At 40.6% G+C, this 27,335-nt stretch overlaps 4 protein-coding genes across 4 annotated transcripts; all 4 read right to left on the reverse strand.

Moving 5' to 3' along the window:
• Window positions 1-20: 20 nt before the first annotated feature.
• On the reverse strand, window positions 21-5,625 carry LOC132863659 (protocadherin alpha-8-like). The gene is made up of 3 exons (XM_060896583.1): window positions 3,184-5,625; window positions 194-2,020; window positions 21-29 (listed from the first exon to the last, which is right to left on the reverse strand). Exons 1-3 carry the CDS (start codon window positions 5,572-5,574, stop codon window positions 21-23), a joined length of 4,227 nt encoding a protein of 1,408 aa, XP_060752566.1. The 5' UTR covers window positions 5,575-5,625.
• A 1,755-nt stretch (window positions 5,626-7,380) lies between these two features.
• On the reverse strand, window positions 7,381-9,828 carry LOC132863661 (protocadherin alpha-8-like). Its single transcript, XM_060896604.1, has one exon. The coding sequence runs from the start codon at window positions 9,775-9,777 to the stop codon at window positions 7,381-7,383; it is 2,397 nt and encodes a 798-aa protein (XP_060752587.1). The 5' UTR covers window positions 9,778-9,828.
• A 1,751-nt stretch (window positions 9,829-11,579) lies between these two features.
• On the reverse strand, window positions 11,580-16,489 carry LOC132863662 (protocadherin alpha-8-like). Its single transcript, XM_060896605.1, has 2 exons — window positions 16,385-16,489; window positions 11,580-13,921 (listed from the first exon to the last, which is right to left on the reverse strand). Exons 1-2 carry the CDS (start codon window positions 16,479-16,481, stop codon window positions 11,580-11,582), a joined length of 2,439 nt encoding a protein of 812 aa, XP_060752588.1. The 5' UTR covers window positions 16,482-16,489.
• Window positions 16,490-17,806: 1,317 nt separating this feature from the next.
• On the reverse strand, window positions 17,807-21,176 carry LOC132862905 (protocadherin alpha-C2). Its single transcript, XM_060895301.1, has 2 exons — window positions 18,697-21,176; window positions 17,807-17,881 (listed from the first exon to the last, which is right to left on the reverse strand). Exons 1-2 carry the CDS (start codon window positions 21,112-21,114, stop codon window positions 17,858-17,860), a joined length of 2,442 nt encoding a protein of 813 aa, XP_060751284.1. The 5' UTR covers window positions 21,115-21,176; the 3' UTR covers window positions 17,807-17,857.
• Window positions 21,177-27,335: the final 6,159 nt, after the last annotated feature.

The raw sequence follows: 27,335 nt of genomic DNA on the forward strand, positions 1-27,335 counted from the left end.
CAAATGAATATAGTTTAACATCAACTGCACTGCAAGCAAGGGAATATATTTAAAAGTACAAACAACGATATATATTGAAAAGTTGAAAGCATATTTATACACCATGTAAGGAGCTTTTTTGCAGTATTTTGTAGCACTTTGATGGGAGATTAGTTGTTAATTTGAAAGTAAGATCTACAAACGCTTTTCTTACCTTTCCAGTACTAGGAAGAGTTTGCGTCCTGTTAAAAGTGTCTCCTTCATTAATGCTGATCAGCTCTGCGTCTGCAGGCGGAAACGGCGAGGGGAAAACTACTACGTCACTCTTCAGTGTGTCTGAACTAAAACACACATCATACTGCTGAGTGGATTTGGAGTAAGACCAGCTCCCGTCAGGGTGTGTAGTGACCACTGGAGCGCTGGACCTGCTGAAACCGCCGTCTGTCCCGTAGCATTTAGCTGCTATTAAAGCGATGAGGCTCAGTAAAAATATCACGGACACTGAGACAATAGCGATGAGCAGATAGAGATTCAGTTTAGAAAAATTCTCCTCCTTTACTGGCACTTGTCTTATGCTTGTCTGAAAGTCATCTATATTTTCCACAACCACAACTTCCATAGACAGAGTGGTTGACAATACTGGGTCTCCGTTATCCGAGACAGTAATGATAAGAGGGTGAGCTTTTAAGTCGTTGTCACTCATCCGTCTTTTAGTCCTTATTTCTCCGGTGCTGGTTCCGATTCGGAAGAGATTCGTTCCCTTTGGTTCGGTTATGTGATATGATAATAGTGCATTATAACCTGAATCAGCGTCTACAGCTCTGACTTTAGCCACAAAATACCCCGCTTCAGCAGAGTAGGGAATGTTCTCACTGTTTACTGATCCGGGGTCAGAATAAGGAGGGAGAAAAACTGGACTGTTGTCATTCTCATCCAGGATAAATATGTTCACAGTTGCGTTGCTGCTGAGAGGTGGAACACCAGAGTCAGTGGCCTGAATCTGAAACTGAAATGACTTAATCGCCTCATAATCAAATGTCTGTTTACTGTATACATCACCATTTGCAGAATTAACGTCTATCATGGAAGTTATATAGTTCCTGGAAAATATAGAGTATACAATCTGAGCGTTTTCATTGATGTCTGCGTCCTTCGCTGTTACTGTTGCTATGACGTCTCCAGCAGGACTGTTTTCTTTCACATAGAAGTTCATGTCTTTGTCTGGAAAACGAGGTGCATTGTCGTTCACATCAGAAATGTGAATAGTAAGAAACATATTGCTGACGAGTGGCGGGATGCCTTTATCAGTAGCCGTAACAGTGATATTATATTCAGACATCATTTCTCTGTCCAGAGGTCCACCCACTACTAACGAATAATAATTTTTGTAAGATGCTTGAAGAATGAATGGACTCGATCCTTTAATCTTAGCACTGATCTCTCCGTTCTGGTCTACGTCGTTGTCACCAATCGTTATCAATCCAACCACTGTGCCAGAAGTCGCGTCTTCTCTTACAGTGCTGGAGAGAGATGTAAGGGAAATGACAGGCGCGTTGTCGTTCACGTCCAGCACCTCGACTAAAACTTTGCAGTGAGAAGCCCGAGGTGAAGAGCCCTTGTCCTGAGCCTGTGCGTGAAGCTCAAACGCAGCAGTGTCCTCTCTGTCCAAATGTCCTTTCAGGGAGATTTCACCCGTGATTGGGTTTATTTCAAAAATGTCACTCGACTTTTCTTTTCCATGGCTTATCAGTGAATAAATTATTTCTCCGTTCGTTCCCGTGTCAGTGTCACTGGCATTCAGTTTAATAATCTGAGTTCCCAACATAGTGTTTTCAGGAACAATGACTTTATACAGCTCCTTGCTGAATGTTGGAGTGTTGTCGTTTACATCGATTACATTAACAGTTACATCAAGAGTGCCAGACCTAGCAGGTTTTCCTCCATCTAAAGCAGTGAGCACGAGTTTAACAACTGCCTGCTTCTCTCTGTCTAAGGCTTTCTGTAAAATCAACTGAGGGGACATATTCTGCTCTGCGCCACTCTGAATGTTTAACGAAAAATATTCATTCGAGCTCAGCTTGTAGGTTTTAATCGAGTTAACGCCGATATCTGCATCACTCGCCCTCGGTAGGGGATATCTATCACCAGGGAATGCATGTTCTGTAATGTTTAGATTGTATATTCTATAAGGAAACGATGGAGCGTTATCGTTTATATCCAGTATATTAATAGTGACACTGAACAGCCTTAAAGGATTTTGCGCAATAGCTTCAAGGTGTAGAGAACACGTTTGACTCGCAGGACAAAGATACTCTCTATCGATCCTTTCATCTACATATAACTCACCAGTCTTTGAATTGACATCAAAATACTTATTATTTGATCCAGAAACAATCTGAAACATGCGCGATTCCAGTTCTCGGACATTCAGGTTAAGATCCTTCGCCATATTTCCAATAACAGTGCCCTTATTTACTTCCTCTGTCACTGAATAGACAACCTGAGCGGAGGAAATATCCCACAAACAAAGAGGTAGGAAAATCCGAAAAAGCACATGCGCTTCGTAATAGAAGACATCCATCGTTTACTTACTCTCGTGCGTAGACCAATAAAATATAGAAATCAAATCCTGCGCATAGCCACAATGCAGTTAAACTCGAAATCAGGACCCTAAAAACGTCTTCTTGCGCTCGGTTAAAGAAGGGTGTCTTCCTGGCCTTCCCAGAAAATAAACGCATAGAAATAAAGGTGGAGTCTGAATGAGACTGTTCGATGTCACGGTCAACACCGACCTCGTGTGTCCATTTTAAACCAAAATTCTGTATAACACAATAACAGATATTTATTTTGATAGCACCCAGGCTTATTCTGCTAACACAGATAATGGCAATACTCTTGTTCTGTAATATAAATATTATTTAATGATAGGTAGCGGCTCAGTGTCTCTCCAGAATCTGAATCTTCAGATAGATAGATAGATAGATAGATAGATAGATAGATAGATAGATAGATAGATAGATAGATAGATAGATAGATAGATCAAACGCACCATTTTTTTCTGAAACATCTAACACTCAGTTACAACAGAAAAAAATATATCATTCAACCCATTGGGTTGTTCTCTATTTATGACACAGTAAATTGTTTACATTGCATCTGTCCACATATGAAGTGCTGATACACTTATTTAAAAGAAAAACGAACGTAAAGAAACTGCATTAAAAAGTATCCTACCTTTGTGGAACTCGGAAGAGTTTGTGTTCTGTTAAAAGTGTCTCCTTCATTAATGCTGATCAGCTCTGCGTCTGCAGGCGGAAACGGCGAGGGGAAAACCACTACGTCACTCTTCAGTGTGTCTGAACTAAAACACACATCATACTGCTGAGTGGATTTGGAGTAAGACCAGCTCCCGTCAGGGTGTGTAGTGATCACTGGAGCGCTGGACCTGCTGAAACCGCCGTCTGTCCCGTAGCATTTAGCTGCTATTAAAGCGATGAGGCTCAGTAAAAATATCACGGACACTGAGACAATAGCGATGAGCAGATAGAGATTCAGATTAGAAAAATTCTCCTCCTTTACTGGCACTTGTCTTAGTGAAGGCTGCAGACTGTCCATATTTTCCACAACCACAACTTCAATACTCATAGTTGTGGACAGTGAAGGTTCTCCGTTATCCGAGACAATAATGATAAGAGGGTAAGCTTTTAAGTCGTTGTCACTCATTCGTCTTTTAGTCCTTATTTCTCCGGTGCTGGTTCCGATTCGGAAGAGATTCGTTCCCTTTAGTTCGGTTATGTGATATGATAATAGTGCATTGTAACCTGAATCAGCGTCTACAGCTCTGACTTTAGCCACAAAATACCCCGCTTCAGCAGAGTAGGGAATGTTCTCACTGTTTACTGACCCGGGATCAGAATAAGGAGGGAGAAAAACTGGACTGTTGTCATTCTCATCCAGGATAAAAACGTTCACAGTCACGTTACTGCTTAGCGGAGGAACACCAGAGTCAGTGGCTTGTACCTGAAACTGGAAAGTTTTCATCTCCTCAAAGTTGAAAGACTGCATGCTGTAAATTTCTCCAGTGACAGAGTTGATGCTGACAGCTGAAGATAAAGGCATGTTCGAGTTGCTAAGTAATGAATAAGTTATTTGAGCATTTTCGCCGAAGTCCATATCTTGTGCAGAGACACTTGCTATTAGAGCTCCTGCTGGACTGTTCTCTTTAACATAAACAATCACAGAAGACTCAGGAAAACGAGGTGCGATATCATTTACATCAGAAATATGCACAGTCAGGACAGCGGTGCTGGAGAGTGGAGGGACTCCTTCATCTGTGGCTGTTATTGAGACATTATACAGGGCGCTTTCTTCTCTGTCAAGCGCTCCATTCAGGACCAGGGAATAATATTTCCCCTGTGTGGACTCTAATACAAATGGAGAATTCTGAGACACGAAACAGCGAACTTTTCCATTTTTACCTCCGTCTTTGTCTTGAACTGTTATTAATGCAATCACCGTGCCTTTCTTAGCGTCTTCTCTCACGTTGTCCAGAAGAGACGAGAGCTTAATATCCGGTGCGTTATCGTTTACATCCACTACTTCCACTAGTACTTTAGAATGTGATGCTAGTGGTGAATGGCCTTTATCTCGGGCTTCAACACGAATTTCGTACGCGTTTGTGGTTTCGTAATCTAATGCTCCTTTTACAGAGATTTCCCCTGTGGTTGAATCAATAGCGAATTTATCGGCTATTCCTCTTTGACCTTGTTTAAAGGAGTATGTAAGCTCACTATTAACTCCTTCGTCGAGATCGGTAGCATTAAGCTTTAAAATGGACGTACCGGAAATAACATTTTCTTGAACTAAAACTTTGTAAACAGCTTTTGAAAATACAGGCGCGTTATCATTAGCATCTAAAATATTTACGATAATTTCTGTTGTACCAGATCGTGCTGGTTTGCCTCCATCAACTGCAGTCAGCACAAGCCGGATGACTGACTGTTTTTCTCTGTCAAGGTTTTTCATCAACACCAGTTCGGCTGATGGACCTTGGTCGGCATCTGTGTGCACCTCCAGGCTGAATAACCCATTGTTAGAGAGTTTGTACGAACTGATCGAGTTGCTTCCAATGTCTGGATCTTCAGCATTAAGCAGCGGAAATTTAGCTCCTGGGACTGCTAGTTCTGCAATACGAATAGTCTGTGATTTTCCCGGAAAAACCGGCGAGTGATCGTTAATGTCAAGTATTTTTACCTCCACGCTGTGCATCTGTAAAGGATTATTAACAATCGCTTCCAGAGATTCTGTGCAAATGTCGCTGTTTGGGCAGAGCTGCTCTCTGTCTATCGCCTCCAAGACGAAAAGAGCTCCGGTTTTTACATCCACATCGAAATGTTTCTTCGACGATCCGGATACGATGTGAAGGCGACGCGACTCCAAATCAGCAACATTAAGACTCAAGTCCTTGGCTAAATTTCCAACAACTGTCCCTGGGCTCACCTCCTCGTTAATAGAATACGCAACATGGCCGGATGAAACGCCATGAATACAAAGCAATGTCCAGAGCAGACATACGATCCAAAACCGTTCCTTCATCTTAAACACATTTATTTTTAAATCTGTCGTTCAAAATAAATAAATTGACCTGCAACATCAGCTGAGAAACAGAAAGGAAACGAATAGAATTGATAAAAAAAACTGACTGTAATCCACGGTAGTCGGAGTTGTTACGAGAATGGCTACAGCGAAAATGGGCAAGACAGTTATGAGGATTCGGGTTTTGTGGAAGAGCATTTTAGCTCAGTGAGCTCTCAACGGGATTTGCAGATAGACAGTGCCATCGTGTGGACACGCAAGACACGATCTAGACATGCTGAAATTTTTAAACAAGAGACAAAATCTTCCAAGGGTTGGTATTCATAGTTTTATACAAAATACCAGTTGTTTCGTACGAGACTCACTGTTTATTAAAAAAAAAAAAATTAAAAACTTGGCGTCATTTAATTTTAAAATAAATGAAATGTAATAAAGAGAAAAACAAAATTATTCCAGAAGTTGGTATAAGTCGTCAGATTTAATGAGTACAATTCAAACATATTAATAAATAACCACTTTAAAGTCATCAGTCATATATGATGCTAATACTATAAAAGTCATTTGCGTAGGAAACATATAAAGATTCACTTATATAGAGAATATTTGTTAATGCTAGGGATTTAGAGACGGTAAACATGCCAAAAAAACCTACGGTTATACCCCTGAGTTTTACTTGGTTTGAAGTATGTGTATAGATTAATGATAAAATATGAAAAATATACATTAGTGTTTACAATTTACTAAGTCATGTGAATTTTTATAGATCGTATCAGCCCACACTTTGCTCATAAAAACTCACTCACTCATTTTCTACCGCTTATCCAAACTACCTCGGGTCACGGGGAGCCTGTGCCTATCTCAGGCATCATCGGGCATCAAGGCAGGATACACCCTGGACGGAGTGCCAACCCATCGCAGGGCACACACACACACACTCTCATTCACTCACGCAATCACACACTACGGACAATTTTCCAGAGATGCCAATCAACCTACCATGCATGTCTTTGGACCGGGGGAGAAAACCGGAGTACCCGGAGGAAACCCCCGAGGCACGGGGAGAACATGCAAACTCCACACACACAAGGTGGAGGCGGGAATCGAACCCCCAACCCTGGAGGTGTGAGGCGAACGTGCTAACCACTAAGCCACCGTGCCCCTCATAAAAACTCGAGGTTATGAAAATATTTAAGTTTCGCAAGGATACCGAAAGCAAACGTTTCACAAAGTGATAAGCATGCTGTAGTAACACAGGCAACACAGCTATCAACTGAATAACCTAACGTCCATTCTCCATTTAAACACGCGGTTTGTTAAATATTTGTAGAAAATGCAAACATGCAAGCGGTAAAATTTGTATTGTGTATTTCTGAAAATCAAGTCTACGAACAGAGATAAAAAATGTTAATTCCTCAACTGTGTGTACAAGTGTTAATAGTGTAATAAGCAAAGAAAAAAGAAGGATAGCGAAAATAAATAAAGGAAGAAATAACGTCAAATTCTGTAATTGTGGTGACTGTCGCTGACCAGTAAATGGTGCTGAAAAGCTCTTGATATCCACCATACAACTGCTCTCTCGCACAATAAGAAGAAAATACACCAAGTGAAAACTATTTTGTTTACTTTAAAACAAAGTTCTAAGAATAGCTGTCTGTATTTCTCGTAATCTTACTGATTGTAAGTTTCCATATCAGTTGTTTCGTGTGAACTCTTAGAAGTGTGCACATGTTCCGTATCAGGAAGTAAACAACAGCGTCTGAAGTGATAAAAGCTTATTAACGTAGTTAAAAAAAAAATAACTACTGTCTATAGGCAAATATGAAGGTATATCAAATCCCCTACCTTTGTGGAACTCGGAAGAGTTTGTGTCCTGTTAAAAGTGTCTCCTTCATTAATGCTGATCAGCTCTGCGTCTGCAGGCGGAAACGGCGAGGGGAAAACCACTACGTCACTCTTCAGTGTGTCTGAACTAAAACACACATCATACTGCTGAGTGGATTTAGAGTAAGACCAGCTCCCATCAGGGTGTGTAGTGACCACTGGAGCGCTGGACCTGCTGAAACCGCCGTCTGTCCCGTAACATTTAGCTGCTATTAAAGCGATGAGGCTCAGTAAAAATATCACGGACACTGAGACAATAGCGATGAGCAGATAGAGATTCAGATTAGAAAAATTCTCCTCCTTTACTGGCACTTGTCTTAGTGAAGGCTGCAGACTGTCCATATTTTCCACAACCACAACTTCAATACTCATAGTTGTGGACAGTGAAGGTTCTCCGTTATCCGAGACAGTAATGATAAGCGGGTGAGCTTTTAGGTCGTTGTCACTCATTCGTCTTTTAGTCCTTATTTCTCCGGTGCTGGTTCCGATTCGGAAGAGATTCGTTCCCTTTGGTTCGGTTATGTGATATGATAATAGTGCATTATAACCTGAATCAGCGTCTACAGCTCTGACTTTAGCCACAAAATACCCCGCTTCAGCAGAGTAGGGAATGTTCTCACTGTTTACTGATCCGGGGTCAGAATAAGGAGGGAGAAAAACAGGACTGTTGTCATTCTCATCCAGGATAAAAACGTTCACAGTCACGTTACTGCTTAGCGGAGGAACACCAGAGTCAGTGGCTTGTACCTGAAACTGGAAAGTTTTCATCTCCTCAAAGTTGAAAGACTGCATGCTGTAAATTTCTCCAGTGACAGAGTTGATGCTGACAGCTGAAGATAAAGGCATGTTCGAGTTGCTAAGTAATGAATAAGTTATTTGAGCATTTTCGCCGAAGTCCATATCTTGTGCAGAGACACTTGCTATTAGAGCTCCTGCTGGACTGTTCTCTTTAACATAAACACTCACAGAAGACTCAGGAAAACGAGGTGCGATATCATTTACATCGAAAATATGGACTGTCAGGACAGCGGTGCTGGAGAGTGGAGGGACTCCTTCATCTGTGGCTGTTATTGAGACATTATACAGGGCGTTTTCTTCTCTGTCAAGCGCTCCATTCAGGACCAGGGAATAATATTTCCCCTGTGTGGACTCTAATACAAATGGAGAATTCTGAGACACGAAACAGCGAACTTTTCCATTTTTACCTCCGTCCTTGTCTTGAACTGTTATTAATGCAATCACCGTGCCTTTCTTAGCGTCTTCTCTCACGTTGTCCAGAAGAGACGAGAGCTTAATATCCGGTGCGTTATCGTTTACATCCACTACTTCCACTAGTACTTTAGAATGTGATGCTAGTGGTGAATGGCCTTTATCTCGGGCTTCAACACGAATTTCGTACGCGTTTGTGGTTTCGTAATCTAATGCTCCTATTACAGAGATTTCCCCTGTGGTTGAATCAATAGCGAATTTATCGGCTATTCCTCTTTGACCTTGTTTAAAGGAGTATGTAAGCTCACTATTAACTCCTTCGTCGAGATCGGTAGCATTAACATTTAAAATGGACGTACCGGAAATAACATTTTCTTGAACTAAAACTTTGTAAACAGCTTTTGAAAATACAGGCGCGTTATCATTAGCATCTAAAATATTTACGATAATTTCTGTTGTACCAGATCGTGCTGGTTTGCCTCCATCAACTGCAGTCAGCACAAGCCGGATGACTGACTGTTTTTCTCTGTCAAGGTTTTTCATCAACACCAGTTCGGCTGATGGACCTTGGTCGGCATCTGTGTGCACCTCCAGGCTGAATAACCCATTGTTAGAGAGTTTGTACGAACTGATCGAGTTGCTTCCAATGTCTGGATCTTCAGCACTAAGCAGCGGAAATTTAGCTCCTGGGACTGCTTGTTCTGCAATACGAATTGTCTGTGATTTTCCCGGGAAAACCGGCGAGTGATCGTTAATGTCAAATATTTTTACCTCCACGCTGTGCATCTGTAAAGGATTATTAACAATCGCTTCCAGAGATTCTGTGCAAATGTCGCTGTTTGGGCAGAGCTGCTCTCTGTCTATCGCCTCCAAGACGAAAAGAGCTCCGGTTTTTACATCCACATCGAAATGTTTCTTCGACGATCCGGATACGATGTGAAGGCGACGCGACTCCAAATCAGCAACATTAAGACTCAAGTCCTTGGCTAAATTTCCAACAACTGTCCCTGGGCTCACCTCCTCGTTAATAGAATACGCAACATGGCCGGATGAAACGCCATGAATACAAAGCAATGTCCAGAGCAGACATACGATCCAAAACCGTTCCTTCATCTTAAACACATTTATTTTTAAATCTGTCGTTCAAAATAAATAAATTGACCTGCAACATCAGCTGAGAAACAGAAAGGAAACGAATAGAATTGATAAAAAAAACTGACTGTAATCCACGGTAGTCGGAGTTGTTACGAGAATGGCTACAGCGAAAATGGGCAAGACAGTTATGAGGATTCGGGTTTTGTGGAAGAGCATTTTAGCTCAGTGAGCTCTCAACGGGATTTGCAGATAGACAGTGCCATCGTGTGGACACGCAAGACACGATCTAGACATGCTGAAATTTTTAAACAAGAGACAAAATCTTCCAAGGGTTGGTATTCATAGTTTTATACAAAATACCAGTTGTTTCGTACGAGACTCACTGTTTATTAAAAAAAAAAATTAAAAACTTGGCGTCATTTAATTTTAAAATAAATGAAATGTAATAAAGAGAAAAACAAAATTATTCCAGAAGTTGGTATAAGTCGTCAGATTTAATGAGTACAATTCAAACATATTAATAAATAACCACTTTAAAGTCATCAGTCATATATGATGCTAATCCTATAAAAGTCATTTGCATAGGAAACATATAAAGCTTCACTTATATAGAGAATATTTGTTAATGCAAGGTATTTAGAGACGGTAAACATGCCAAAAAACCGACGGTTTTACCCCTGAGTTTTACTTGGTTTGAAATATGTGTATAGATTAATGATAAAATATGAAAAATATACATTAGTGTTTACAATTTACTAAGTCATGTGAATTTTTATAGATCGTATCAGCCCACACTTAGCTCATAAAAACTCACTCCCTCACTCATTTTCTACCGCTTATCCAAACTACCTCGGGTCACGGGGAGCCTGTGCCTATCTCAGGCGTCATCGGGCATCAAGGCAGGATACACCCTGGACGGAGTGCCAACCCATCGCAGGGCACACACACACTCTCATTCATTCACACAATCACACACTACGGACAATTTTCCAGAGATGCCAATCAACCTACCATGCATGTCTTTGGACCGGGGGAGGAAACCGGAGTACCCGGAGGAAACCCCCGAGGCACGGGGAGAACATGCAAACTCCACACACACAAGGTGGAGGCGGGAATCGAACCCCCAACCCTGGAGGTGTGAGGCGAACGTGCTAACCACTAAGCCACCGTGCCCCTCATAAAAACTCGAGGTTATGAAAATATTTAAGTTTCGCAAGGATACCGAAAGCAAACGTTTCACAAAGTGATAAGCATGCTGTAGTAACACAGGTAACACAGCTATCAACTGAATAACCTAACGTCCATTCTCCATTTAAACACGCGGTTTGTTAAATATTTGTAGAAAATGCAAACATGCAAGCGGTAAAATTTGTATTGTGTATTTCTGAAAATCAGGTCTACGAACAGAGATAAAAAATGTTAATTCCTCAATTGTGTGTACAAGTGTTAATAGTGTAATAAGCAAAGAAAAAAGAAGGATAGCGAAAATAAATAAAGGAAGAAATAACGTCAAATTCTGTACTTGTGGTGACTGTCGCTGACCAGTAAATGGTGCTGAAAAGCTCTTGATATCCACCATACAACTGCTCTCTCGCACAATAAGAAGAAAATACACCAAGTGAAAACTATTTTGTTTACTTTAAAACAAAGTTATAAGAATAGCTGTCTGTATTTCTCGTAATCTTACTGATTGTAAGTTTCCATATCAGTTGTTTCGTGTGAACTCTTAGAAGTGTGCACATGTTCCGTATCAGGAAGTAAACAACAGCGTCTGAAGTGATAAAAGCTTATTAACGTAGTTAAAAAAAAATAACTACTGTCTATAGGCAAATATGAAGGTATATCAAATCCCCTACCTTTGTGGAACTCGGAAGAGTTTGTGTCCTGTTAAAAGTGTCTCCTTCATTAATGCTGATCAGCTCTGCGTCTGCAGGCGGAAACGGCGAGGGGAAAACCACTACGTCACTCTTCAGTGTGTCTGAACTAAAACACACATCATACTGCTGAGTGGATTTAGAGTAAGACCAGCTCCCATCAGGGTGTGTAGTGACCACTGGAGCGCTGGACCTGCTGAAACCGCCGTCTGTCCCGTAACATTTAGCTGCTATTAAAGCGATGAGGCTCAGTAAAAATATCACGGACACTGAGACAATAGCGATGAGCAGATAGAGATTCAGATTAGAAAAATTCTCCTCCTTTACTGGCACTTGTCTTAGTGAAGGCTGCAGACTGTCCATATTTTCCACAACCACAACTTCAATACTCATAGTTGTGGACAGTGAAGGTTCTCCGTTATCCGAGACAGTAATGATAAGCGGGTGAGCTTTTAGGTCGTTGTCACTCATTCGTCTTTTAGTCCTTATTTCTCCGGTGCTGGTTCCGATTCGGAAGAGATTCGTTCCCTTTGGTTCGGTTATGTGATATGATAATAGTGCATTATAACCTGAATCAGCGTCTACAGCTCTGACTTTAGCCACAAAATACCCCGCTTCAGCAGAGTAGGGAATGTTCTCACTGTTTACTGATCCGGGTTCAGAATAAGGAGGGAGAAAAATTGGACTGTTGTCATTCTCATCCAGGATAAAAACGTTCACAGTCACGTTACTACTTAGCGGAGGAACACCAGAGTCAGTGGCTTGTACCTGAAACTGGAAAGTTTTCATCTCCTCAAAGTTGAAAGACTGCATGCTGTAAATTTCTCCAGTGACAGAGTTGATGCTGACAGCTGAAGATAAAGGCATGTTCGAGTTGCTAAGTAATGAATAAGTTATTTGAGCATTTTCGCCGAAGTCCATATCTTGTGCAGAGACACTTGCTATTAGAGCTCCTGCTGGACTGTTCTCTTTAACATAAACACTCACAGAAGATTCAGGGAAACGAGGTGCGATATCATTTACATCCGAAATATGCACAGTCAGGACAGCGGTGCTGGAGAGTGGAGGGACTCCTTCATCTGTGGCTGTTATTGAGACATTATACAGGGCGTTTTCTTCTCTGTCAAGCGCGCCATTCAGGACCAGGGAATAATATTTCCCCTGTGTGGACTCTAATACAAATGGAGAATTCTGAGACACGAAACAGCGAACTTTTCCATTTTTACCTCCGTCTCTGTCCTGCACGGTGATAAACGCAATCACTGTGCCTTTCTTGGCGTCTTCTTTCACGTTGTCTAAAAGAGAAGAGAGTTTGATATCCGGTGCGTGGTCATTGAGATCTAGCACCTCCACTAACACTTTACAGTGCGACGCCAGCGGACTTTGCCCCCTATCCCGGGCCTCCACCAAGATTTCATATGCGTTTGCTTCTTCATAATCCAAACTTCCTGCTACTTGAATCTCTCCAGTGTTGCTGTTGAGAGAGAATTTGTCCGCAATTCCTTTTTGCCCTTGTTTAAACGTGTAAATAATTTCTCCATTGACGCCCTCGTCAGGATCAGTAGCGTTGAGCTTTAGTATCACAGTCCCCACAGCTGCATTCTCTAAAACCTGGGTTTTAAATAATTGCTTTGCAAAAAACGGCGCGTTATCGTTCGCGTCTAAAATGGCGATGATAATATTTGTCGTTCCAGATCTCTGTGGCTTTCCACCATCCACTGCAGTCAGGACGAGCTGGAGTTCGGCCTGTTTTTCTCTGTCTAACGCTTTTTGCAGCACTAGCTCCGGAAATGGTGCACTGTCTGCCTCGGCATTTACCTCCAAGTTAAAAAACGGGTTGGCTGAGAGCTTATATGTGGATACAGAATTGATTCCTACATCTGGATCTTCTGCTCCAAGAAGAGCAAATTTAGCCCCTGGAAGTGTGAGCTCAGATATCCGGATATTTTGCGAATTTACTGAAAAAGCAGGTTTGTTGTCGTTAATGTCCAGAATCTTTACCTCAATGCTATAAACATTTAAGGGATTGTTTAATATGGCTTCCAAGCTTTCCGTGCACGCGTTGTTATTCGGACACAGCTCCTCTCTGTCTACAGTGTCCAGGACGTACAGAGCACCGGTTTTTATATTCACATCAAAATGTTTCTTTATTGATGCCGACACGATTCGAAGCATGCGAGGCTCGAGCTCGTCCACTTTGAGGTTCAAATCCCTGGCTAAATTTCCGACAAACGTCCCCGGACTCACCTCTTCAGACACGGAGTACAGGATCTGTCGAGAAAAGGCATACCGTGCACAAAAGGAGAGGAAATACGCAGAGACGATCCAGAAACGTCCAAACTCATTAGATGAAGCCATAGTAATGTTCACCGCTTTGAGATGCAGAAATACTGAGCTTGTGTTATCACTGATTTTAAATATTTAAAATAAAGTTCTGACCAGACATCTGAATATAAAACGATGCTCTTAGTCCTGACTGAGATTTAACTGGGTGTGTGTTCGAGTGTAATAGGAGGAGAAGTCCAAACGAGAACAGACTTTCTGATTTCTGAGTAGTCAGCGCCATCGTGTGGTTGTTTTACGGAACTGAATTCTTAATTATTTCATTAAAGTGTGAGTGAAATCATGAAATAAATACAAATCTGCAAATACGTTCAGAACCACGGATAGTTCCCATCTATGTATAGGATTTTCTTTCTACAAGCTTTGGTGATTGCTTTGGTGATTTAGAACAGAAAAAATCAAGAACATTGAGACATGTTGTCAATTGTATTACTTACAGTTTCGTATGAAAAGCTTTAAAAACAAACAAACAAATAAATAAATAAATAAATAAGATTTACTGGTTCTGAACACTGGTGCTGCTGTCAGTTCTCACACAGGTGAAAGTGTTGACAAATTTGATAAATGGCATTTTATTATCTGATAAAACAGCATTGAGATTAAAATTCATCCTCCATTTTGTCTATATATTTGTGCATAGATTCAAACTACATTTTTAACAACTCGAAATATTTTTAGTGGAACAATAAATTTAGCTTTTCATCCCTACAGAAAGTTTTATTTGATATAATTCGATATATTTCTAAGAGCTTGATAAGCTTAATTAACCACTTCTAGAAATTTGGAATTAGCACATAAATTAAATTAAGATGATAATAAAGATGATAATTAATCAATAATAATTATTCTTATTGTTAGACAGTTACAATTCTTAAATGTTTGTGTTTAATATTTGTTTTCTGTTGAATTTCCAGAATTTATTTGTTTGATTGTTTTTACATTTTTTTGCAGCGTTATTTTGTCTAGAATTGTCCAACAGTTCCACCTAGTGGTGTATCTCTCTCTCTCTCTCTCTCTCTCTCTCTCTCTCTCTCTCACATACACACACATTTCCCACTCATTTGTATGGATGTGTGTGATGTGTGATACAGATGGGAGGGGTGTTTAAAAAAAACTGAGTAAAAGGAGCAGTGCAGAAGAAGTGTGTGTGTGTGAGTGTGTGAGTGTGTGTGTGTGTGTGTGTGTGTGTGTGTGTGTGTGTGTGTGTGTGTGTGTGTGTGTGTGTGTGTGTGTGTGTGTGTTCACACTGAATGGCTAAGTAAGCGAGGCAAAAGGTATGTTGCTCTAAATCAGGAGAGACAGAGGGGTTGTCATGGTGACTGTTGCCATGGTGAGAGAGGTAGGTTCTGACTTTAGCCCACTGAATGCAAACTGCACTTGTTTTCATGTGTTATAGGAAAAACATAGCATTCATATTTTGAATTGTATCAGTAAAAATGAATAAGATGTCAATTTACATTCGGATCATTTGGGATTTATTTATAAATCAGACCACAAAATAACAATGACAGAAAAAAAACAGTTTATAAATGCTTTATTTATTTTGCTGTATTTAGAAGAGCAACTTTAAAGAAGAAATAACATTCGAATATTGATGCCTTAAAAGTTTTATGTCCAGACATCCGCTGGCAATCATTTTACTTTCCAAGGTAATAACACTATGAATTAAGATCTGCAAATAGGCCATAAAAATGAAAAATAAATACTGAAGCACACACAAATTAATTCTAGGGGAAAAAATTAACAATAACCAAAGTCAATTTTTTTTTGTTCAGGAATTTGTTTTGTATGCAAATAAGGTCAGGAATCAACTGTTGTTTAGTCTGTCCAGATGGCACATCTTCACACAGTCACACATCCAACAATGAGCACCATCGCTTCTGATCTCACTCACAAAGCAAAAAAAAAGCAAAACAAAAAAAAGGCACAGTTTTTTTTTTTCTTTCGTACATTTCACTACAACATTTTTCTGTTTTATATCTGGCCTCTTGGACACTTGGCAATAGATGGTGTTCTAAAATGTTTATAAATATATATAGTATACAGTACAATTATAACAGATTTCAATATCTTTTATGTAAAATGCCCAGCGCACAGCCACACAAGCTCTCTTTCGTTTGACGTTATTGTTAAAATTGTTCCGTATACCATATATAAACAATTCTATACACATATACATTATCCAGTATAAGCAGGTTTGTTTTTAGAGTTTACTGCTCATTAAGATACATTGCGGATTTAACCGCTGCAACACATGACCGACATTTCAAATACACACTCTTTACTGTCTCTCTTCCATCTTCCAGTCATCCTCCATCCTCCTCAGTGACTCAATTTTTCATTCATGAAATACCATTTGGTTGTTTTATATATATATATATATCTCAAATCATTTTGGCATTTTTGAACACTGCAGCATGAATACAATAATAAAATAATAATGCACTTAACACAAAGCAGTAATATACACAATACACTTCTTGGCTTAATTATACACATATACATTGCCGTTTATAAAACAATAAAAAATTTCAAAAACCCTCTTACAGGTTGCCAGAAAATTACAAAGCGATACAGCTTGTTATAGAAAAACATTCTGATCATATCTAAAGAAGCAGTAACTAGTAATTCAGTCACTATAGTCTCGTTCGTCTCGTAGTGTCAACTCTTAACCGACTCTATGCATATCTAACATAGTCCAGATGTTATTGCAGGGGTTTTGATTAACCGTGCTTAACTATTCCGCTGGTTTCAGAAGTAAAGAAATATTTAGCGTCTTGGTAAATGGAACAAGTCAAAGCAAATCCAGCTCATCTCTCTTTCTCTCATATATTCTCAGGTCCATTTTTTGAAGAGTCGTCTTTTCTTAGACCTAATATACGCATGCTACTTATTGCATCTTGAAAGCTTCGTAGCTAGACACGTATCCGTGCATGTCAGCGTGTTAATTCTGCACGTAACAGATTTTTGGGTAGTCTCAATGCATCGGAAGCAGCAGGGTTTCAAAAACTATGTAAACTAAAGTAGTCTTGACAGCAGCAGATTTGAATCAGGTGCAGGTAGAAAGTATTGTATATCGACAAGGTAGTGCTAGCATTTGACCTGAGCTATATAATGTATATATTCCAGGCTTTCATCAATATTATATGCTACAAACACTCCATGCCAATAGAGGAGGAGTACAAGAGTTTGTCACTATATAACTTATGAATGAATGCATGTCACTTAATTAATTTTCAAAATCTAGCCTTAGTATTAGAGAAAAGAATCAGACTACTGTATAAGGACAGTTTGCATATAACACGCAGATTTGTAACAATTCACACAAGACAATTTGTATGAGACGTTACAAGGTTAATGTAAGGTTAATGTTAAGGTTAAGGTTAAGGTTAGGCTTAATCTGACATCCAACATCATTTCCTTTAAATTTGTATTTGTAGTGAATCCACATGCCCGGTTCAGGAAATTGTGCTCTTCGGATTGTATTTTACATGATGATTTTTTTTGTCCAGTTCAGAGTGCTTGACCAGAGTTGCACAGGTTTATCATGCATGATAGATCAATTTCCAAGGGGGAAAAAATATATTTTGAATGTGTCTTTGTCTGTGTTTTTTTGCTCGTATCTCTTCTCGTCTTGTAATGTTTTTTTTTTTAACCATCTTCTTTCTTCCTCTCGATATTCCGAGTCCTTTCATGACTTAATTTAGTCACATAAACTCTTCTTAGCCATGCAAAGTCACTGTTGTTGTTACAGCTTGATGAGAAACAGGGTGAGTCAGTAAGACGTTTTTCATCTGTTTATCAGAACTGAAGTCTCATGACCTCTCCTTGGTCAAGATAAAAGTTCATCCAGGATGATGATCTATGAGGAAGATTCAGGATCAAGGTAGATCACTGCTGGATTCCTGTTAGGAAAGAGAAAGCATTATTATTATTTTTTATTTATACTATCACTAGTTACATTCATTCATTCATCTTCTACCGCTTATCTGAACTACCTCGGGTCACGTGGAGCCTGTGCCTATCTCAGGCATTATCGGGCATCAAGGCAGGATACACCCTGGACGGAGTGCCAACCCATCACAGGGCACACACACACACACACTCTCATTCACTCACGCAATCACACACTACGGACAGTTTTCCAGAGCTGCCAATCAACCTACCATGCATGTCTTTGGACCGGGGGAGGAAACCGGAGTACCCGGAGGAAACCCCCGAGGCACGGGGAGAACATGCAAACTCCACACACACAAGGCAGAGACGGGAATCGAACCCCCAACCCTGGAGGTGTGAGGCGAACGTGCTAACCACTAAGCCACCGTGCCCCCCTCACTAGTTACAGTTGTGGCCAAATTTATGGAAAAAGAAGCAATGAAGAGTTAATCCTTCACTCAGGTATCAGAATCCTCACATTACAAGAGGATTAATACAATCATAGATTAATAAAGTAAAATGTTCTCATCTGGGGTGTAAATATAACTAGTATTGAAAAAGTTATAGGTCTTTTTATTCAACATTAACGTTGAATAAAAAACATGTGATGTTTCTTAGCTTTCTTGGAACCTTTTTGGCCACATGTATTGTTTTCTTTATGCCTCTACCTTCTCTTTATTCAAACTGGTACCTCGGCTTAGTAATGTTTCGTGACCTATAGAAGTTTTTCTATGCAAAAGCTTTCATGTGTTCTGTGTAAATTATTTCTATTTGCATGCAGTACCTGCAGTGTGGAAGATCTCGATTCGCTGGTGGTCGTGAGAGCAGCGCTCCGTGGTATACTAGACACGAGGAAGCCGGTGCCGTTGGGCAACGGCTGTCGAACCACTACTTTTCCTTTCCGCGTTTCAGCTAGAAACAGACTGTACCAGTAAGCATCACTGGAGATGAGGGTGGAGTCACCGATGGTCGAGTTCCTCTGGCTGGCGACACTGTTTCGACTGTGAACAGCTGCTTTGGAGGGTTTGGGCTTCTGACACTTCAGCACAATGATGACCAAAATGGTGATGAGCAGCAGAAAAGACACAGATCCCAGACTGAGCAAGAGGTACAGGTTCAAATCTGTGAACAGGTCATATTCTATCGGCATCTCTGTCGTCTCAGTTAACTGCGTGACCACTGTTTGCTCCACAGTGGTCACTTTAATGGTGACTGTAGCAGAACGTGGAGGTTCTCCATTATCTTTGGCTACAATCACAAGTCGCTGGTGTTTGGGATCTCGGTAGGTAAACATGCGAGCGGTCCGCACCTCACCGTTGTAGCGGTCCAAAGTGAACAGCGACGCATCAGTAACCTGGAGGAACTGGTATGTGACACGCGAGTTCTGTGCTGAGTCTGCATCCAGTGCGATGACCTTTGCCACCAGTGAGCCCTGATCAGCAGCTCGTGGAATCACCTGGTCGACGACAGAGTCCTGAGCCCTCCACGGTGACACGATTTGAGGCGAGTTGTCGTTCTGGTCAAGAATGACCACACGCACTGTGGCATTGCTACTCAGAGGTGGAACACCAGAGTCTTGAGCTACTATGTGAAAGAGAAACTCCCTCTCACGTTCAAAGTCAAAGGCACGTAGAGCATACAGGTTCCCATTTTCTGGGTTTACCGAGAACAGTGTAGACACAGACATGTTGGAGATCTCTTTCTCTACTATGAAATAGACAAGGTACTGGTTTTCATTCAGATCTGGGTCATGTGCAGTGAGAGAGCAGAGCAACTCACCTGGCTCGTTGTTTTCAGGAAGGTGAATCGTGTAAAAGGACTGAGGAAACTCAGGAGCGTTGTCGTTAACATCCAGGATCTCCAAGCTAATAGTCTCGTTGTCGGAGAGCGGAGGTGTTCCTCCATCCATAACATGAAGCATGATCTCATAACTAGAATCTTTCTCACGGTCTAATGGATCTTTGATAGTCAGTTCAAAGTAATCCTCAGATGATTTATTTAGAAGAAAAGGCAACACTTCAGCATCATGTAAGGAAAGAAGAACTTTGCCGTTATCTCCAGAGTCTCTGTCACTCACGCTGACCACTGCTATCACTGTTCCCATAGGTGCGTTCTCCTTAACTGAGCTTTTGAACGATTTAACTGTAATGTCAGGATAATTATCATTTAAGTCTGTGATGAACACTAATATTTTGCATTGTGCTGAAAGTGGACTTACTGCTTTGTCCTTGGCTTCAACATACATTTCGAAACTTCTCGACTCCTCATAATCGATCACACCTTTCACTCTGATTTCTCCGCTTTTGGGATCCAGCGAGAACTTTTCCTGTGTTTTTTCAGACGTGTACAGGGTGTACGAGTACACAACCTCAGCATTCGTGCCTTCGTCTGTATCTGTTGCGTTGAGCTGCATGACCAGCGTACCAACCCGGGCGTTTTCGACCAGATCGACTGAATACACCTGCCGGTCAAACTGAGGAGTGTTGTCGTTAGTGTCCAGCACTTTCACAATGACTGTGGCAGTACCAGTTCGTGCTGGTGTGCCACCATCCATGGCTGTGAGGATGAGGCTATGCACAGCCTGCTTTTCTCTGTCCAGAGGTGCTTGTAGAACCAGGTCCACGTATTTCGTGCCGTCGCTTCCTGACTGAATCTCAATGGTAAACTCGTCACTTTGGCTCAGGAAGTAAGTCTTAATCGAGTTTTCTCCAACATCAGCGTCGACTGCGTTGGTTAAAGAAAATTTCTCTCCAGGCCTCGCTGATTCTGAGATATCCAGCGGTATGCGCTCCCTCCTGAATTGAGGGGCGTTATCGTTTATGTCCATGATTTCCAGCTCGAGGTTGAATATGCGTAAGGGATTTTCGATGACAACGTCCATTTTAAGGAAGCAGGATGAAGACGTCTTTGCGGGACAAATGTGCTCTCTGTCGATCGTTTCGGTTATGAACATGTCTCCGGTCTCTTTGTTAATGTCCAGGTATTTTTTGTTGTGGATGTAGTCGAGCTTCACGTTGCGCTCCGCGAGGCTGCGCGCGTCCAAACCCAAATCCGCGGCTAAATTTGCCATCACAGTTCCTACTGTAGTTTCCTCCGGGATGGAGTACCGAGACACGGTGAAAGCTAAGCCCCACAGTGCGGAAAAAATAACAAATAAGACGTGCCATGATCTCTTGAAAAAGGCGAAAGCTCGCGTATTCATTGCGAACAGAAAGTGCAATCCGAAAAAAACACGACTTAAAAACGAACTGCCTTTACGGCGCACTTAAAAATATAACTACAATAAAATCCTCTTGCATTAAAAAAAATAACCCTGCATAATCCTTAAAGGGTGTGTGTGTGTCTGTGTGTGCAGAGCATCCAGGACTGTCATGGCTTCCTCCACAACACACACTCACACACACACATACAGTACACACTCCTCCCCTTAATAGATAATAACGACCCGCTAGAGCTGAGCTAGGAACAGCATCCACTCTAACATCTTTGGCTCTGTCCATGTGAAGGAAAAATAAAACTGTTCTCAGAACAATAAAAAGGAAAAGAAAATCGCCCACAATCCTTTTTAGATTCAGAGCAGCGACACCGTGCGAACGTATTCCTGCGACTTTTAGATCATTGCTAAGCGATTGCTGCTGTTTATACACCTTTTTCATTCTAATTGCTGTGTGATAACTAAAGACCTTTGGATCAAATATAACTGTATTTAATATGAATTTAATATAGATACATGTATGTGTAGAGTACACACACACACACACACACACACACACACAGGAAATTAAAAACTGTTCCATTATATCGGTCAACTTAAACACTGAAAAAGTTCCTTAATTCTGAAGATGCCATTTGTCTTTAGCCTTTATGCTTTAAATATTCACATTTGAAAAACATAAGGGTGTGCGTGCGTGCGTATGGGTGTGTGTGTGTGTTTTATCTGTTGAATGTTCATGAATAGATACTCGTTCATGGAGCTCAAATAAATTTGACACCAATTTGCTGTGTATTTAAATATTATTCATGCATTTAATTTAATCTATTTTAATGATCTTTATTTACGTTTAAATGATAAAGGAAACTGTATCACCGGGTAATCCGTGTTGTGACGGTTTCAGAACCGTGGACAGCGTCCTTTTGGCACAGACTGAGCGACAACATGCCAAAACTTTTGACAAAACTTTGAAAATTGACAAAAAAAGTCATAATAGACGTGTGTACAATAATAAAAATGTAATTAAAAGGAAAGGAAAGGGGAAAGGCAAATATCACATCTATAACTTTTGCTATTTGTTTTCCTTTTTTTCAAGCAACAAATATATGTAGACAAATATATATGTATATAACAGTCAAAATAAAATAGAAAACACAGTACATTTCAACGTCAGTACAATAAAATGAGTAGTGAACTATACCATACATTTCAGTACCATTTTCTTTGTTCTTTTGTTTATGTATTTGTGTATTTTTTTATTTTCTTATTTTCATAACATTTAACACTTTATGGCAGTCTGGACTGCAGTTTATGATTAGTGGTAGCCGAGACACAGGATATTAACATGTGGTTTATTACAAAGCATTTACAAGAGCATCAGTGAGATCAGAGTCTGATGTTGGGATGTTGAGGAGACTCCAGTTCCAGTTCAAAGGTGTTCAGTGGGCTTGAGTCAGAATCAAGGATCAGTGCAGGACGCTCGAGTTCTTCCACTTTTTAAAACCTTCACCTCCACACCATATCTTCCTGCAGCTGCTTTGTGCAGGGGACAGGATTTGAGCCTCTTGTGGTAACAGTATGTGAAAGAAAAACACATGTTTATGGGTGCACATACCTTTGGCCATATAGTAAAGTTATAGTAAAGTTTCTACCAGATACACTGCCTTTATTTCAGCACTAATGAAGCAGTAATGAAGGCAAAATGAATTTAAAAATAAGAGATAAATAATGATATAGTTTGTTTTGTTTTCTAACCAGTTTATGAAACATATGCAATATGAATTAAGATGTAATTACACTATGAGGAAAAATCAACATAAAAAATAGACACGTTTAAAAAAACCGCTGTACAGTATTATTTATTTTTCTGAGAGTTTAGGAGCAATTACATTTGTTTTGTTCCACCACTAGGCGGAGGCAAATGCTTTTTCTCATTGTGTGATCACAGCTTTTTTGTCTGCAGTGTTTCTGGATCCAATCATTTAATCCTGCTCTAATGCAGAGATGGGGCAGAGTGCCACAGACTGATGGAGAATGTAAAGTATGCCAGAGGAATGTAGGCACTGCCCTCAACACACACACACAGACAGACACACACACACACACACAAACACACACACAGACACATTAAACGGATCATGTAACCTCTCACAGTGACAGTGAGAGAGAGAAGACGGGGGGTTTGGGGGAGGCATGGACAAATCAATGATAGTGACCAAGACATTATGAAATTAAAGTGTGAGACATTATTTATGTGTGTCTCTGTCTGTGTGTGTGTGTGTGTGTGTGTGTGTGTGTGTGTGTGTGTGTGTGTATTATTCTAACTTAACTTACCCACAGGCCTTAAGCTCACACCATTGCATCACATCTTGGCCACTCTTTCCCTGTTAGGTGAGTGGAAACAGGGTTCCACAGACACATTAAAAGTGGAATGTGTGAGATAACGCTGAGCTGAAGAGGTGAACATGGATGAGTGGAAGAGAGGATGAGGAGAAATTCATCAACACCGACTCTCCAGCTGATCTACTGAAAGATTACGATAAAAGAAAAACGAAGATTTATGAGGTCGCACGAAACATCACGAGAACGTGATCACCTTATCAGGTATTTTAAAATGTGGGATATTTATAACTTGTCATATCAGTGATGTTTTATCTCCTGGATAAAGCTCAGAAAAAAATGGCTTATATTTCTTCTCAAATGAAACTGATTTTATAGAAATTGTATGAGTGAAATAAATAAAATAAAAAAGAACTACAGCGTCTACAAAAAGAAGAATATTTTATTATTATTATTTAAATTAATATTATTATTATCTTTTAAATTAACTGTAAATGAATTCAAATAAGCGTCTAATGAAAAAAAAAGCAGCTTTCTCCAATAAGCAGAAGCAGCTGAGGTATGCATCTAACTGCCTCGTTTAATTCCTCTAAATGTTATGTTACGCTCAAAAAGCATCTATATTAAGAGGTGATTATATAAATTCAGTGCATCCTACCACAAAATTGCATCTTTAGCTTCAAACCAGAGTGTGTGTGAGTGTGAGGATGCATCTTATTGCAGTTATCCTGGACATTTGGGGAACATTTCAGATAAAATATTTGAGAACATGTTTCGTTTACTGTCTTTTCATCTCACATGGATTTTTGTCCATTTTTTTAATATTAAACTTCCATTTCTAATTCAAGTGATCAAGTGATGAAATGACATGAAGTGATGTGACATACGGCTAAGTATGGTGACCCATACCCATAAATGGGAGCAGTGGGCAGCCATTTATGCTGCGGCGCCCGGGTAGCAGTTGGGGGGATTCGGTGCCTTGCTCAAGGGCACCTCAGTCGTGACCGGCCCGAGACTCGAACCTGCAACCTTCGGGTTACGAGTCAGACTCTCTAACCATTAAGCCACGACTGCCCAATCTGAATCTGATATTATCGGGAGAACAAAAGAACGTATTTTCTTCTTCTCACGATCGTCCTGAAGTTCAGATGATGCAACTTCCTGTTGAGCACGTGACTCGCAGAACGAGCTATATATTTTGTCGACGTCAATGAGTTCAGGTGACAGGGTTTAAGTGAATGGTTCAAATAAAGTTTCTTGGAAATGAACCTTAACGCAAAATAAAATAAAATAAAAAACCTGACATTTGAATGCGAATATCTGAAGGTGCAGTGGAGCTTTAGTGACCTGCGATAGGCAGAAATGTTAAAAAGAAGATTTTCACACGTTGTTGAGAAGTAAACTTTAGATGCTTTGTTTAAAATGTCTCTCGGTTATCAGTGATTTATATCAGATTGTGATACAGATCACTTTCATGAAAGCTTATGTGACCGGGGATTTAAATTCACCACCAGGAACACATTGAGGGGTTCTACTTTATTGTTTATTCATTTACTGTTTTCGAGAAAATGATTCACTATCAAAAGCGACCTCTCAACTTAATTGAGAAGAAAGTTTACAAAAAGATCAGTAAAAGCGAAACAAAATTTATATAAATAAAATGAGCGCTTTCACAGAGCTGATGACACAAATTAAACCTTCGTAGCTCTACGATGTTATTTTCAAATGCAAGAGAATAGGAAAATTACAAAAATCTCAGTGCAAAAGAAAATAGAAAATAAAACAATTACAAATAATGCAACAATATCAAAATGTTACAACACAATACGGCAGTGGGAATACTGTACAAAAAGGACAAAATGACATGAGTACATTTTTATATTACCCACTTCCACCATTTGAGTAAAATGAGAGAAAATAACACTCACATCACGTTGAGCTCCAACATAAAACCAGATACACTTTACAAAGGATGAAATCTCCAACATATGTTGTTCACTGCGTAAAGAACCACATTAAATACACATCACTTGAAAAGCACAACAACATTTGAAGAATAAAGTGTACAACATTTTCTTAATGTTAAATGAAACGGGCCAAACCGCATGGTATGACGTCATATCGGCATGGACATTATACACGACATATCGTTTCAAATACGACAGTTCTCCAAATCAACATAACAAAATATACATCCAAAATGGGTATTTAACTAAAATATAATCACAAATCAGTGTATTTACCCATGGATGACCACAATTTCCAGAGAACACGCGTTGCTTGCACTGCTCGCAATCTCAACAGGATATTTCAACGAGTGAGAGCGCATGCACACAGTCTCATAACACACACAGTGCCACCTGCTGACCACTCCAGGAACATACATGTAACTACTGTTTATCTTAACTTAATGCACTGAAAATAATGAGAATAATAAAATAGAATTTAACACGCAAGGAAAGAAACAAATTTTAAGGTAATTTACCACCCGGTTACATTCTCCCCTGCAATAAGTCAGCGTCCTCGATGACTCATTCAATCACAAATTTCGGCATTCATGGCACCTTGTAATGCCTTCTCAAACAACGCAGTGCCAATACTGGTCAACACTTGAGACACCATCTCTGTGGTGACACTTACTGCATGACAAGCAGACCTGGGTGCATGAAAAGGATTTGTGTGAACACCCGCAGTTGACCGTTTGCTTCTGCGCACAGCTGGAACTGGTATTTCTCTAAAATCAGAGTTACGCATGTCACCAGTCTCCAGCTCCTGCAACTGGCCATGTTCACCTGTAGCCCTCGGGAACACATCATCATATTCTGTAGAGTCTCTACCAGTATCAGTTAATTCTTGTACTTGGATACCTTCGGAGCTGTCACCTCCCAACTCTGAAGTAACTGGTGGCTCTGAACCCATTGGACTGTTTGCGGCCACCCTCACAGAGGGTTGCACAACCTCCTCTACCACCACAAAATCTGGCTCAGACATCCCATTCTGATCCATGATGACAGGCTTTATATCTGGCCGAGATTTCTCTTTACCCCTAGGCCTAGGAGTGGGCACGGCACCTGGACACAACTCCGACCTGTGAACCCTCTTCGACGGCCCTCCCTCTAAAGGTTCCACAGTGTAAGTTGTGCCTACTATTTCTACAACTTGGTACACAGTCGGACTCCAGGCATCTTGAATTTTGTTCCTGCCTGGAGGCCGCTGGCGCAGATATACCAACTCGCCCACACTGACCTGGGGACAAAAAGTCTTTTCATTCAGACGCGTCACTCTCTCTAGAGCTTTCTCTTCTGAATACTCCCTAGCCTTCTCATGGGCATATCTCAGCCTCTCTTGATGCACAGACAACCAGTCTTGTTTCCGCTCAGAGACGTCCTCACCACCTAACAATGCATCAATGGGCAGATGTGGTTGTACCCCAAAAAGAAGATAATAAGGGGAAAACCCCGTAGTAGCATGCGGAGTCACATTATACGCGTGGACTAACTCCGGCAAGTACTCAGGCCAATGCCGCTTACGTTCTGGCGGTAATGTACGTAACAGGTTGTGAAGTGTTCGGTTGTACCGTTCACATTGGGCATTTCCCTGCGGCCTATACGGGGTCGTACGAGTCTTTTTCACCCCATAGAGTCTGCACAGCTCGGCGATTACCTCACTTTCAAAGTTACGACCTTGATCGGAGTGCAACCTCTCTGGGACACCGTATTTCATAAACCACTCCTTTAACAAGACCTTTGCTGTGGTATCGGCCTTTTGATCTTTTGTGGGAAACGCCTGTGTAAACTTTGTGAAAACGTCGGTAACAACCAAAACATTTTCACGCCCGTCAGAAGCAGGCTCTAAGACTGTGAAGTCCACTG

This window comes from Tachysurus vachellii, chromosome 20 (genome assembly GCF_030014155.1).
Source record: "Tachysurus vachellii isolate PV-2020 chromosome 20, HZAU_Pvac_v1, whole genome shotgun sequence".
Lineage (NCBI taxonomy): Eukaryota > Metazoa > Chordata > Actinopteri > Siluriformes > Bagridae > Tachysurus > Tachysurus vachellii.